We start from the raw sequence: 15,481 nt of genomic DNA, 5'->3' as shown, positions 1-15,481 counted from the left end.
CAAGGCCAGCTTGTTCTATAGAGTGAGTTACAGGACAGCCAGGACTGGAAGAAGATGAAGGAGGAGGAGAAGGAGAAGAGAAGGAAAGAAGAAAAAGTGAGGGAGAGGGAGGAGGAGAGGGAAAGAGAGAGAGAGAGATCTTCATTAGAGTTAACCTTAATAACCACATGACAGAGTTAATATTAGACTGTTTTGAGATTTCCTCTACTGACTGAATTAATCCAAAACTCTTCATGTTAGTCTCAGAAAAACTTTTCAGACAAGGGCAAAAACATTCTTCATCAAAATATCACAAGACTGGTCTTTAGGCCTCTAACATTACTCTTCTCTGAAACCTCTGAGCCATGCCCCTAACAGTTCATATGAGTCTCAGTTAACACTGTCTTTCATGCTCTAATTAGTACGGCCCATTAAGGATTCCTCTGCTTTGCTAGCCCAAAGTACCAATGTCCAAATTCCTCCAAACAAAAAAATGATCGGGTCTATCATAATCCCAGCTGGTACCAATTTCAGCCTTAGAGTTTCTGTTGCTGTGAAGAGACACCGTGACCACAGCAACTCTTACAAATGAACACATTTAATCGGCGTGACTTACAGTTTCAGAGGTTCAGTGCATCATCATCATCATGACTAGTGGCCTACAGACAGGCGTGATGCTGAGAAGGAGCTGCGAGTTCGACATCTTGATCTGCAGGCAACAGGAAGTGAACTGTGTACCACATTGAGCACAGTTTGAGCAAAGGAGACAGACCTCAAAGCCCACACCAACAGCGATACATTTTCTCAAAAAGGCCATGCCTACTCCACAAAGGTCACACTTCCTAGTGGTGTCACTCCCTTTAGGGGCGATTTTCTTTCAAACCACCACAAGTGTGTATTACATAATGTGTGTTCTTTGTAAATATTTTACACATCTAGGATGTGAATAAAAGCGGCATCCTCAGTCTTAACCACTAACATTTTGTAAAATGTTCCTAAGTCCATAAGGAGCAGACTCTTGATTCTGAATACAGTGTAACAGCTAATGACAGAGGATCAGGCAGAAAAATAGGACATTTTAGACATGAGATAAGAAAATCTGGCAGGCAATATCTACAGGTGTCTTTTATGGGTTATATAAAGGAAGGAAAAGAGGAAAAATTCATGATAAACATCACAAATGACTGTCAGTTGCAGGAGGATGGTGACATCCAACATGTCCGGGTTTACTTAGCATGTTATTGCCTAGAATGGTGATATTTAACTAATCGTGGGTTTGTCTTCCACAGTGGGGTTTTTAAAAAGACCAACTATAAGTCTTTAAGAAGGAAAGTAGAGGGGCTGGAGAGATAGTTCAGAGGTTAAGATCACTGCCTGCTCTTCCAAAGGTCCTGAGTTCAATTCCCAGCAACCACATGGTGGCTCACAGCCATCTGTAATGAGGTCTGGTGCCCTCTTCTGGCCTGCAGGCATACAGACAGAATATTGTATACATAATAAATAAATAAATTACAAAAAGAAGGAAAGTAGAATACAGGAATGAAAAGAAAAAAGTCATTTTGTTTGGACTGGGGTGTATATCAGAGGTTGAGTTCCTACTTAATAAGGCCCTGAGTCTGAACCCAGCATCGACAAAGCTAAAATTAATTTTGCTCAAAAGAAAGACAATAAATGGATCATAAAACATCAAGACAGTTAATAAGCCAATGGATGGAGCCAGATTCAAAAGAACAGGGAGTCTCTGAGCTAAAAATAGCTGAGCACATGATTCCTTCTGTCTCTTTTCCAGGCCCTGAAGTCAAAGGTAGAAGAGTAGTGAGTTGAGATGGGTAGAACTGGAGATCTTTGCATTAAGTGGAATACGTAAGAGTCAGAAGTACAAGCACTGCATGACCTTCATGGGGAATCTTAAACATCTGCCCTCACAAAAGGTGAGGATGGGTGGTTAGCAGAGGCCATGATGAGAAGGGAGGTGGGGATGGAGGAAAGTTGGTCAGTGGATAGAAAAAAAAGTATAGTTACATAGAAGCAAAAACCTGGCATCCAAGGAAAGATTTTGAACTTTTTTTTTGTTTTTTCGAGACAGGGTTTCCCTGTAGTTTCTAGAGCCTGTCCTGGAACTAGCTCTTGTAGACCAGGCTGGCCTTGAACTCAGAGATCCGCCTGCCTCTGCCTCCCGAGTGCTTGGATTAAAGGCGTGCGCCACCACGCCCAGCCAGATTTTGAACTTTTTACCATAACAAAATGATAAATGTTTGAGAAGAAAACATGTTTTTGCCAGACTTAAATATAGTACAATGTGTGCGTGTGTAAAAACATCACGTTTGTTGCCCCATTAGCATATACAAATATTTATGATGACTGTAATTTAGGGATTGAGTACTTGCTGAGCATCTACGAGGACCCAGGCTTGAACCCCAGCACTGTAACTAAGAAAGGGAGTAAATAAATAGATACATTTCTACGTAACAGTATTTCTATGTAACAGTATTTATTTTTCCTTTTTTAGTTAAGGGGCAAGCGAGATGGCACTTCAGGAAAAGGTTGCCGAACCTGACAACAGTTCAGTCTAGAACCCACTTAATGCAGAGAACTAACTCCACCAAATTGTCCTCTGACTTCCACATGTGCCCTGTGGTATGTAGGCCTACCTTCCCAGGCAAATTACATTTAAAAATAAACATTTTTGGTTGGAAAAACATGGAGTTATCAATCAATATAATGAGGCTCTCTGATGAGGATGCATCAGTGTCTAATGTCTAGTAGCACAAGTTAACAATACCATGAGGTATAAGGGACCTTATGAAAGGTCTCTTCTAGGAAGTGGAGGGAGCCTTTTACTTGATTTAGCTTCCAGTGAACACAACCCTTAGGTTGAAAGCTGTGATCTAGAATAACATCTTTGTCCCTAGGAGCTCCCTAATTAACTTGGATTTTTTTTTTAACGTTTAGATGTTAACAGAAGTGGAAACTATCTCCTTTGAGGAGAGCTGGCTCACACGTTTCCTTCTACTAGGCAGATGGGTCTTCCTGTTATTTTTCAAAGGAAAACCTTGATGTTTTCCAGATGGGACTGGAACAAAGGTTGAGCAAAATCAACAGAATAATCTTTGGACATGGAAAGTTAAAAATCTCTGTTAGCTACTGGGACTTTATTACCCCATGTGTCTTCCACCAATCCATAAAACTAAGAATAGTAAGTACGAGGGAAGTCTAAGAAAATTCACCACACATTACAAATAGACCGAATTATTTGGCCCAGGAAACATGTTTTCCAGGAAACTGGTGTTCAGAAGGACATCCCCAGAAGAGAATAGTTATTTTTTTTTCTGGTAGGATTTCTACTACCATTTTGGCCATATCTCTGCAGCATAGACATACCCCAGGCTAATAAGAAAGCAGTTTATATGGTTCCAAAGAATGAACACACAAACATGTTGTAGGAAGGGAGGCTCAAGTCCTATGCAGAATTGGTCTGTTCTTCGCTCCACACTGTAAGCTAGTTTCTAGTAAGGCCCACCCAAGTGCAGTGGCATGTGCCTGCAATAGCAGCGCTGAGGGCAGGGCAAGGGGCGCAGGTGTCAGGGAGACACCAAGTTTGAGGCTAGCTTGGGCTACATAGTGTGATAGACAGACAAACAAAAAGAATGTTTCTCCATTGTTTCATATTCATAATTCCTTCTCGGTGGCTCTCTCAACAGTGTTTTGCACTGGGCCTGCTGGTGCAATTCAAGAAGTTTAAGCTTGTATCAGTGTTATGATACACAGTAAAGTAACCCCAGCATGTTGGAGACCTAGTCAGGTGACTGTGAGTTCAAGCTCAACGTGGACTACATGGATACATAGTAAGTCTTAAACAACTAGAAGAAAATTTAAATGATTGCTTTAACTGGGTTGTAACACTGCTTTTAATAAGTCTAAAATGTGGTGACCACCTTTAATGGGTTGTCCTGAAGAGGTCAGGAAACCATGTTTTTGCTTTGTTGGTTTTGTTTTTGTTTCCACAATATTCTCAAATCTCGGGCCACTCCAATTATATGCCAACTGTCTGCATAGTTATTAGTTAGTCACATTACTTTCTGTCACTTGGCAGGACCTTGGTTAGGCAGTCAGTTCGGTTTGCTGAGTTGGTGACAGTCTGGGAGAGGTTTTGGGTGTTTTTTTTTTAATGACTTCCATTGAAGAGATAAATGTCTGTCCTGTGCTGTAGCACGAATAATAAAAACCTAGAGACAGATATTGGGGTTCAACCTAAAGATGAGAAGAGCAAAGCAGCCAAGCCACTAGAGAGACCATTTACCTCTACCAAATCTTCAGACTGAAAGGGCGAGATCCTGTCTCCAAGAATCCTTAGACTCCACACTCCACTGAGTTCCTGTCTCTTCCCCTTCTATACTATATTCCTCTCTCTGCCTAGCTGTATCGCTCCTGTCTCCACCTACTTAGTGCTGGGATTAGTGTGTGAATTCAAAACACTGGGATTAAAGATGTGAACCACCATCACCTGCATCTGTTTCTGGATAGATCCTGGGTAGCCCAAAGTAGCCTTGAACTCACAGAGATCCGTCTGCCTCTGTCTCCTGAATCCTGGGATTAAAGGTGTGTGCCACCACTCCCTGCTCTGTATGGCTGCCCAGAGGGCCTGCTTTGTCCTTTGCTCTTCAAGCAAGCTTTATTCATTTATTAAAACACAAATAACACACCACTATACTGTGCTGTTAAAACTGCATTCCATCTATAAAGCAAACAGCATCAGCATTATGTGTTGGTTTTCCTTGCAGAGTTCTCTCCAGCATGAAGCAGACAGTCAAGGCAACACAGCCATTACAATGAGGCCTGCAGAGAGCAACAGAGGAGAGTGGCTGCAATTCAAGTAAAGATAAAAGGTCGTCATTCGAGGAAGCCTATGGTCTGTAGTGCCGATAGTTCCATAGTAGGCATAGGATGAGACACAGAAATAGAACAGTCACAATCCTTCAACTGTCTAGAAGTCAGTCGCTCTCTGGCTGCTGGAGCTTTCAAAGGGGGAAGCAACTTTTGACTGCTGGATCTACATGTTGACAGTAATATCCTGGAAGTCTCTTCTGTTCACTTTGCTTTTTAGTGAGACCTTTTAGCATGTTTCATTTTCATGCAAAACAGGAAATCCTGTTCATGTTCTAATTTCCCCCTGTTGACATTTGGATTTTCCACAGTCCCTTTTTAGATGCCCTAGTCTGTCACAATATAGCAAACTCTTTTTACTGTGTTCAGATCATGAGGGCACTTTTTCTCCTTAAAGAATCTTGTCTAGTCAGAAGGCTTGGTCTTAGGTAAGGTTTCTATTTCTGTGATAAAACACCACGCAAAAGCAACTTGAACAAGAGAGGGTTTATTTCGGCTTACAGTTTGACAACACAGTCCCTCACTGAGAGAAATCATGGTAGGAATTCAAATAGATAGGAACTGGGAGGCAGATGTTGAAGCAAAGGAGATGGAGGAATGCTGCTCATGGGCTTATTCCTATTGCTTTCTCAGACCATGCAGGACCACCCACCCAAGCACTGCCCCTCCCCCATCAAGAAAATGCCCACAGGGTGCCCACAGGCCATCTGGTGGGAACATTTTTCCATCCTTCCAAAATGACTCTAGCCTGTGTTAGCTTGACATTAAAACTAACTAGCAGAGCTGATAAAGCTGAAAATTCATTTTTTAAAAGGACTTGTCAGGTTTTCTTCCTGGAAAGTCCTTGAGAGATATGTAGTAGTGGGTCATGAGGAGTAGTCACCCAATTAGAATGACTGCTTTCATCTTCTTTTCCTCATCCCTTCCCCTCTTCTTCGTCTGTGTGTGTGTGTGTGTGTGTGTGTGTGTGTGTGTGTGTGTGTGTGTGTGCGCGCGCGCGCGCGCGCGCGCACACCCGTGTGTACGGGTGCAGTTGCCTAGACACACATGTTGTGGAGGTCAGAGCTTGATGTTGCCTGTTTCTTCTATCATTCTTTTTTTTTTTTTTTTTTTTTTTTTTTTGTTTTTTCGAGACAGGGTTTCTCTGTAGCTTTGGAGCCTGTCCTGGAACTAGCTCTTGTAGACCAGGCTGGTCTCGAACTCACAGAGATCCGCCTGCCTCTGCCTCCCGAGTGCTGGGATTAAAGGCGTGCGCCACCACCGCCCGGCTCTTCTATCATTCTTAACCTTATTAAGAGTCTTTCAATGAACCAGAACCTCAGTGTTTCTAGCCAGTGAGCTCTCAGGATTTGCCTGTCTCCACCCTCCAATGCCTGAGAAAGAGAGGGGAGCAAAGTCACTGCTCAGGCTTTGGTAAGTGATTTCCTTCAGGGCCGTTAGCTCCCCAAATAATGACATGGAGACTTATTACTAATTATGAAAGTTCGGCCTTAGCTTAGGCTTGTTTCTAACGAGCTCTTATAACTTAAATTAACCCATTTTAAAAATTTACTTCCCGCTTCACGGTTTTATTACCTTTACTCTGTACTGCCCTCGCCACTTTCCTGCTTCCTGTGTCTGGTTACTGACTCCGCCTTCTTCCCAGTAGCCTCTCTGCCCTGAAAATCCTGCCTAGCTATTGGTCATTGAGCTTTTTATTAAACAAATCACAGTATCACTTCTTCACAGTGTAAAGGAATATTCCATAACAATTTCCTTGTCCTTTGTGACAAGAAGGGGTGCAGGTCAAACTTGCTGCCTGTGACCTTAACTCCCTCAAGGTGGGTGTCACCCTTGAGTTGATTCTTATGTTTCAGGACCTCAGTTACCTTGTAAATGTGATGTTCAAGGTAACAGGTACCGTCCTGTGCACCTTCCAGCTGAGCCAAGGTTCTTAACTCTTCTTCTTTTATGGAGGCCATTATTTCTGAACTAATTTTTCATAGAACAGGTATGCAGGGGCAGTCAGGAACTGCAGTGTTTGGCATCAGAAGTAATTGCTGTAGTTCACAGACAAATTAAAAACCTCAGCACCTTGTTTAGGCCCTAGGATAAATAATGAGTTATCTATTTTTCAGGGTAGCTTTTGAAGCATACAATAACTTATTCTGAAGACTATTTTACTCCCAAAGGATGCCTCAAATATCATAGAATCAAGCCAAAATAGCAGATACACAACATATACAACATTGCCAAAAGTTTAATTTTTTTTTAAATTTCGAGACAGTGTTTTCCTGTAGCTTTGGAGCCTGTCCTAGAACTAGCTCTTGTAGACCAGGCTGGTCTTGAACTCAGAGATCTGCTTGCCTCTGCCTCCTGAGTGCTGGGATTAAAGGCGTGTGCCACTACTGCCTGGTGCCAATAGTTTAGTCTATCAGTAACCCAGCTATCAGTTTATAGGAAATGAAGATGTCATATGCAGATGCCAGTATGGCCCCACACAATTCTTTCCCTAGTACTCACAGCCTTAAGTTATCCATTCCCCTTATGTAACCTGTTTCAAACCAATAGAATATCTGTTTCAGAGATGTAATTTCTGCGATTAGATTCTAAAGATTCCTGCTAGGAGTGTCTTTTGTTGCTTTAATGAAACAAAATCTTATACTGGGAAATAAAGGACAGTTTTCTCCTGCCTTCAGGTAATTGGGATTTGAGTTCCTCCATACAAAGACCCCAAAAGAATGCAGCCGCAAGCAAATGAACTTGAAAACTGACGCTTCCCTAGTCCTTAAGTGGGGACTCTGGCCTTTGCTGATATCTTGATTGTACTCTGAGACGAGGAGAGGATTCCAGTGCCAAGATTTCTGACACAATATGAGACAATAAATGTCTGGCACACACTAGTGTAAGAGGGCAAAAAGGTCTTTGCACACAGATAAGCACTGTAGAAGCCAGGAAAGTCAAATGCACAGCTTACCTCTGCAGTGGAAGGAGGTGTGCAGCTGTTCTTCCTGGAATGCCAGGAAGGAAGTAGTTTTACAACCTGCTTATCCTGTGCTGTCCTATGAGGCAGGCTCTTTCCATATCTTCCAGAATTTACTTATCTCATACCCAATCCTCTTAAATCTTGAGCATTGTGTTTAGGCCATAAAAGTCATCCTTATGAGACTTCACTTGTGCTTTACAGCAGCCTAAGTGACTTCTGTGTTATCTTAGGGCCAGGCCAGCCCTGACTCCCACAGGCATTGTGTTTACTCAGTTCTTTTCCCTAGACCTTTAGCTTAAGTATTGTTTCTAAGTCAACAGGAAACTATCTTATGAAACCATATGTACTTTGCTAAGAACGTCAATATAAACATGTTTTAAGTTTTGTTGTACTCATGGGGCCATGCTGTTACCTGAATACTTTTTTTTCCCAAAATTGTGTTGTACTTAAGTATGGCTAAAGTAAACTGATCTGGGCTAGAATCTAGAAGTCCTGGTCAAGCACTGGTTGTCTCCCTGTGGATCATTTCCCCTCCTGCTGTAAAGTCTGCAGAGGAACACCCACACACTGGTTTGCGATGAACTACAACCATAGTCTATCTTTTAAATTTTTAAAATATATTGACAATTTTTTTTTTTTTTTGGTTTTTCGAGACAGGGTTTCCCTGTAGTTCCTAGAGCCTGTCCTGGAAGACAATTTTATATATGTGAATATTTTCTAAGCCTTGGACAGGGTAACATAGATAACTTGTTTAGAACTGGGTACTCAATGGTTACTTTATTTATTTTTGAGACAGGGTTTCTCTGTAGCTTTAGGGCCTGTCCTGGAACTAGCTCTTGTAGACCAGGCACATTTTGTCTAGTTAGTCTAACTGTAGCACACAAGGCACTGCTGGGTTAAGATAGTTGTTAATAATGCGTTGTTTTAAACAATTAAGCTGTGGGGTAATTTAACAAATAATATATAATACAGAGGGTTACAGAAATTTCTTCATATGTGAGGTACTTCACATTCTAGCAGCCTCTAAAGACAGTACACACACACACACACAATTTTTTTCTTAGTTTCTCTGTGTAGCCTTGGCTGTCTTGGAACTCACTCTGTAGACCAGATTGGCCTTGAACTCAAAGATCTGCCTGCTTCTGCCTCCCAAGTGCTCGAGTTAAAAGCATGTCCATCAGCACCTGTCTAAAGACAGTATTTTTAAAAGATGGACTATTCTAGAATGTGTGTGCGTGCACACACACACACACATCATAAATCCTGATTAGATACTTTTAAAGCAAAAATTATATTGGGTATTTCTAGGGCAAATAAGGTCATTTCAAATGCAGACTAAATATCAGACATGAAGTTATTTACTAGCTTTGACATTAGTTATGTCAAATGTACAAATATGCTTGCATTCAGAGAATATATTAAAATGCTTACTTGGTGTGAAATCTGCAATTTATTTTTATGCAGTCTCACAAGTATAGAAAAAGCAAATACGGAGAAATGGTAGAATCTACTGGGACAGTAGTGGTTTGACTTTATGGCATGAGAATAATACCGCTCAGCAAAAACATTTGATTTTGAGCTTTTCTTGCTTAGCGATATATGGTAAGACACTCTTAGAACAGTAACAATGCAGGACAGCCAAGTTAACCTGACAGTAAACAATCCATACTCCAGCGCCTCAAGTTGCCATGATGCTTGGTAGCTTCAGTGTATTAACATGGGTTTTAAAATTGAGGTAGTTTCTAGTAGTAGTCGATTGTGGGGGAAAACCCAGCTCCAGCAAGAAATACACATATAGTTGGTAAATTCCTTGTAGGGTCACTTAATTTTTTCAATTTTTATGCACATCAAAAGAAAGTTCATGGGAAAACATTTTATTTTATCTATAATCATTTTGGTCATAATTTGCTACAGAAATAATTTAAATGTTACAGAAAATGCATTAAAAATTAAAATTAGATTTTTATTACTTTTAAATTATGTGTATGCTTATGTAGCTCTGCATATGGGTGTGCACCTAAGTGCTGAGCCTACAGAGGACAGAAGTGCCTAATTTTATGCAGAATTTACCAACATGTATGTATGTGCACTATGCTTGCATGGTGCACAGAGGTCAGAAGAGATTAGATCCTCTGGAACTGGAGTTATGGATGGTTGTGAACTACCTTAACTATTGAGCCATCTCTCCAGGCCATTGGGTAACATTCTATTTAAAAAAATAATGTATTTAACTTTATTTTGGGTGCATTGGTGTGAAGGTGTCAAATTCTGTGGAACTGGAGTTACAGATAGTTTTGAGCTGCCATGTGGGAATTGAACCCAGGTCCTCTGAAAGAGCAGTCAGTGCTCTCAACCGCTGAGTCATCTCTCTAACCCCTTTGGTAACATTCTTAATCTTGAGTGTTTAAGTTCCTTCTCAAGACACGTAGGAGGGGGATCCTTCTTAAAAGACCTGTAGGAAAGAAGCCACATCACAAATGCTTCTTAACACTTCTTCATAAATTGCACTGTGGTAACCACTAAGGAACCTACTTCCCACTTATCCCCAGAATTATCTTTGAAAAGAATCTATGTTTAGCTTTGTCTCTTCTATCATTTGTAAAACATAATTGTATTGCTGTGTAGTGATATACTACCAGTAAATCAAACACAGCCAGTCATAAGAAAACCACAACAGCAACATAAGAAATGGACATAAAGTATGTTTTTTGTAGACAATGGGGTTTAAAATGCAATGTGAAATCCACTAATCTGGAATTGAAAAGTGCAGCGATTTATTAGACATAGTTATCAGTTTAAAACTGCCTATTAATTTGATTCATCAATTTCTTACATCATGTATTTCTAAGAAAAGGGTAAGAAAAGGGTGTGATCTTTAATAGCATTGCTTGATAATAAAAAACAGGAAAGTTTCAGATAATAGAAAATGGTCTAGTAGGATTACAGTCAATGAGATATGTGTATGTTTTACTAAATGAATGTTTATTTCTTTTATACTCAAGAAAACATTAAGAGACCTTTAAAAAAGTTTAAAGGAAAACAAAAATTTAAACCACTATTTAACAGCTTCTTCAAATGAGATTATCTTTTTTTTGTTGAACTGTACAAATAATAAAAGCTGGTATAAAAGACAGTGATATGAAACAAAGTATTTACAGTTTTCCCCTCTTACATTCTCAAGAGTGAAGTCATGTTCTAAGTAAGAATACATCCAACCCTTTCACAAAGGTACCCACCCATCCTTTCCAAATAAGATAAATTGCATGCTAGATTGGATGTATTAACAAGCAGTGTCTTGTAACAGAACCGGGATGATTTACGTTTTACCATTTAATTTTGATGTAACAATTTAAATCCCAATTTGACAAAAGTAAAGCACAAATACATAAAATGAACAAGCAATGAAGAGTTTAGAGTTTAGGTACACACAGGAGACTAATTTAATACTTAGTAAGGTATACAGCCCTATTTACATTTCCTCACTTCTTACGGTATTCTACGAGTTCTTCCCCTGGATTATTCCAAACAGGATTTTCTTTCCCTTACTGGAAAAAATTTGCCCCTGATTTAAGTCAGGAAACCCTATGGTTCTCCATACTGTTAATTTTGAGAACACTGCTCATAATTTTAAGCAAAGTCCTTGTAAAACCAACTTTTTTTCCATAATAAAAATGGAAGTATTGGAGCTGGGAATGTAATCCAGTGGGTAGAGCTTCCCCAGCATGCACCTGGGTTTGAGCTAGCACCACAAAACAAACAATCAAAACGCACACACATACACCAACACAAATATACTTTTTAAAAGGCATTGATCTGGGCATGGTGGCTTTAATCCTAGCACTCAGGAGGAAGAAGCAGGCAGGTTTCTGAGTTCAAGGTCAGTCTGGTCTACAGAGAGTGCCAGGATAGCCAGGGTTATAGAGAAACTGCCTCACAAAACCAAAAAGGAAAAGAAAACGGCACTATTTCCCCCTTTCAGTTGCTAAGATATTCAGAGACAAGCCTGTGGCTTCCTGTCTAGAAAGCTGCATCGTGGCAATTGCTCTGTGCAGACGCATAGAGTACTCTTGCCTTTACCTTCCCCCCTCCCATTATAACTTATTCTATTATCTTTCCTTTTGAAAACAGAAGTATAATAACCATCTTTTTAAAGAAAGCTGATTTGAGAATTAAATGACAATGTATATAATGTAGTATCTGGACTATTTTAGGGGCTAAAAACACTTAATTTCACATGACAGATTCTTGACCTTAAAGTCTGATATATGTTGCTTGCACAAATGGCTAATGAAAGTCAATGAATTCCAAAATCTTTTTGATGCAATGAAGATGATCAACAAGTATACAATCAAATCAAAATTGAAAAGAAAAATGATGAAGGGCAAAAGAAATAATACAACTTGTAAAGAAGAATGACCAAATAATCAGATATCAAAACTAGAATGAAAGATGAAATTACCTCATATAGTGAAAGAAAATTAGTTATCCTAACGCATAATCATTTAAGGCCTCAGTTGTCTGAATTGATAGAACAGCTTACCAATTTGCTTCCTTCATCTAAAAATGAACCATGAAAGTTGATACTTTCTATTTACAAATAGCTCAAGAAATTATTGTATATTTTTTCAATTTACAACTTATAACAAACTAAGTTAAAATTATTTTTCAAGTAAATCCTAAGGGCCTTGAAATGTGCTAATGAAAGAACCCAACAGTGAAAGTAAGTGGAGAAACTAATGCACAAGATAGAGGCCAACTGAACAAGGCCTCACAGCAGTAGAGGCGGACTACATAAGTAAAAATCTGTGTTCTCCTGAGTAATAAAGGTCAGGGAGAAAAAGCCACTGTAATTGTGCTGTTATTGATTATAGTTTTAATGTTTCTATACCCTTGAAAATCTGCCCCATTACACAGGAAAACCTCACAACCATCAGTGCAAAAACTTTATTTATAATTTGTTTCTCCTCAACACAACTTTACAAGATCTGAACTTAATCCACAGTTCCATTTTCTTTCTTCTCTCTCTCTCTTTTAAACAACTGCAATCAGTCATGTAAAATGTGAAAAAAAAATACCCCCATTAATCAGTTGAAAACCTCAGCTTCCCTTCCCCATTGTTACAGCATATTTAAGATAAGTCTACAGCATTCGCTTACTTTAGCTGGCTCTGATACGGAGGCATACTTTTTTATTTGAGAGTCAACACCTAAGGACTTGGCTAATTGTATAGCATTTGAATCATCACTGATAAGTGTCCCAAGAGCCACAAGCAGTCTAAAAGTGGCTTCTAGGTCTTGTACAACTTCCAAGATTGTGCTAATTACTGACAAGCATTGAGCTTTCCCTTCAATGTTATGGTCTTTATGGAAACAAACAGAATAGTTCAAGGTCAATGTAGCCAGAGCAATATGAATGTTCTTATTGCTCCCTGATTTCAGTTCTATTGCTTGTGACATCAGTGATTCCCTCTGGGACATCATGAGCTTTTGTCCTGCCTGACTAACAAAGCAATTGCAAAAAGTCCTAAGAGCAAGCAGCTGGTTTGCAGGCTTTCCTGTAGGGCTCAGGAGGCTGATGAGATGGCTGCTGAACTGATCGCCTTCTTTTTCACTGCAGAAATTCTCGTTCACACTGGGATGTTTAATTGATAGCCGGAGAATGTCAAGTGCAGGAAAGACAATGTCTATTAAAAAGAAATACTCATTAATACATATGAAAAATCTAGAAAATTCCTTAGTTATTATTCAGTTTTACTTTATTTTCCCACTACAAAATGACCATTTATAGGAAATGTGAAAAATGTTTTTATATTTATATAAACTAGGCTATATGCTTCAAAACTGATATAACTCTTAGACTGTCTAATAGTCTGACATAGCAAAATATTCATTAATGAGATGAATGACTGAAATAGGGAATCTAGCTTTAAATATCTGTAACCAGGCTAGAGAGTTAAATTTTGGTAGGAGCTTTGTAACTGAGTGCTGTGTAGCTGCCATGTGAACATTTACTGAACAATTTTACTGCGAATGTAAAGCAACATGACATTATATGCTCCATAACATAAGGACAATCATATGTAAAAGATCTTCACATACACTAGAACAAGAAAACCCTAATAAACTAAAGTCTTAATTATTACACTCAAAGGAAGTACAGTGACAGAACCCAACAGGCAGTCAAAGCGAACAGTTAAATCTTAAACATGGCTATTTTGTAGTAAAGAAAAATCTTTTTTCCTCTAGTAAATGTCATGAAAAATAAACCATGGGCTTAAGAGATGGATTAGTGGTTATGACATAAAAGGTAGAATAACAGATGCTTTTAATTTGTAGTTAATGGGTCACAAAGAATTTCTAAAGGTAATTATTATTCAAAATAATAAAATATAAAATCACAAACATTTTAATTCTAAAATAATAGAAATTCTAAAAGAATTTCTGATTTTTGATTCATTATGACTGTTCAGTTAGTCAATGGAAATTTATTCAAACTGGGAGAATCCAAATTCTTTTTGAAAAAAATATTTATTTATTTATTATATACACAATATTCTGCCTGTGTGTATGCCTGCAGACCAGAAGAGGGCACCAAACCCCATTACAGATGATTGTGAGCCACCATATGGTTGATGAGAATTGAACTCAGGACCTTTGGAAGAGCAGGCGGTGTTCTTAACCTCTGAGCCATCTCTCCAGCCTGGAGAATCCAAATTCTAAAACATTACTGGTTCCTAAATTTTAGTTAAGGAATACCGAACATACACCATCGGAATCTCATGGGCTGTGACTAACAAGATTATGAATTATAGTGATGTGACGAGGCCTTTCTGCATAACTGTTCATAATCTCAATTAGAAATATCCACATTAACTTTTAGTTAATCGAGAAGTATCAGCAATATTGGCAGAAATAAAAGGTTCTTAGTTAAAATTTGAAGATACTACTTACCTTCAGGCCAGTTGATGGCTTTCCACAAAATCTGAAGTTGCTGGGCCGTTGGCTTTTCTGAAGAATTATTACAAATTAGAGATAGTATCTTTTCGAGAAGTACCAAGTCATCTTCAGTTAGCTTCTTGTCTTCAGGTGCAGTTCCATTAAGTTCCTTCAGCTTTCCTAGAACCCAAAACCAATCTTTCAAAATTCTCTATCTGAACTTGGCCAAATAAGACATAAGCCATTTTCAGGAGTGCTCTCCTACACAGCAGCACTCTTCTCAGCAATGATCAAAACCCATCAAATGAGGTCCATGAGCATCTCTGGGTAGCGTAGGAAAGGCAGTCGAGACCCTCAGATCCTGACTTAGAGCCATTCTGAGTGTTTTTCAAAGCAACAGTTTATGTATGTATGTATGTATGTATGTATGTATGTATGTATGTATGTATGTATGTATGTATGTATGTTCAAGTATAAGTCATCTTCCATTTCCCCCAAATTTGTAGTAACTTAAAATTCTCTCCTTTTACCACAGATTCCAGGGATCAAACTTAAATCATCAAGCTTGTACTTTTACCGGCTGAGCCACCTCACCAGTTTCAAATTTACAAATCTTTTTTTTAATTAAAAAGTTTTATTTTATTTTTTTGTGTGCATTGGTGCTTTGTCTGCATGTATGCCTGTGTGAGGGTGTCAGATCCTCTGGAACTAGAGTTAC

The 15,481-nt window shown here is 39.0% G+C and overlaps 1 protein-coding gene and 1 long non-coding RNA gene across 2 annotated transcripts in view; one reads left to right on the top strand and one right to left on the bottom strand.

Annotated features, from left to right (window-relative positions):
- The first annotated feature begins 1,816 nt into the window (after positions 1 to 1,816).
- Positions 1,817 to 5,811, top strand: LOC119817901. The gene is made up of 4 exons (XR_005285959.1): positions 1,817 to 1,910; positions 2,489 to 2,616; positions 3,681 to 3,824; positions 4,761 to 5,811. It is a non-coding gene; the product is annotated as an uncharacterized LOC119817901 (long non-coding RNA).
- Positions 5,812 to 12,758: 6,947 nt separating this feature from the next.
- Positions 12,759 to 15,481, bottom strand: part of Plaa (phospholipase A2 activating protein) — a 29,722-nt gene continuing 26,999 nt past the window's right edge. Inside the window, exons 13-14 of the mRNA XM_038333586.2 lie at positions 14,779 to 14,943; positions 12,759 to 13,511 (exon numbers count right to left, since the gene is read on the bottom strand). Of these exons, the coding sequence (XP_038189514.1) occupies positions 12,946 to 13,511; positions 14,779 to 14,943 (731 nt within the window). The 3' untranslated portion in view covers positions 12,759 to 12,945. The remainder of the gene's footprint in view (positions 13,512 to 14,778; positions 14,944 to 15,481) is intronic.

Source organism: Arvicola amphibius, chromosome 6 (genome assembly GCF_903992535.2).
Source record: "Arvicola amphibius chromosome 6, mArvAmp1.2, whole genome shotgun sequence".
Taxonomy (NCBI): Eukaryota; Metazoa; Chordata; class Mammalia; order Rodentia; family Cricetidae; genus Arvicola; species Arvicola amphibius.
Note: the sequence above shows the minus strand (reverse complement) of the source record. Positions and strands in the feature narration are given on the sequence as shown.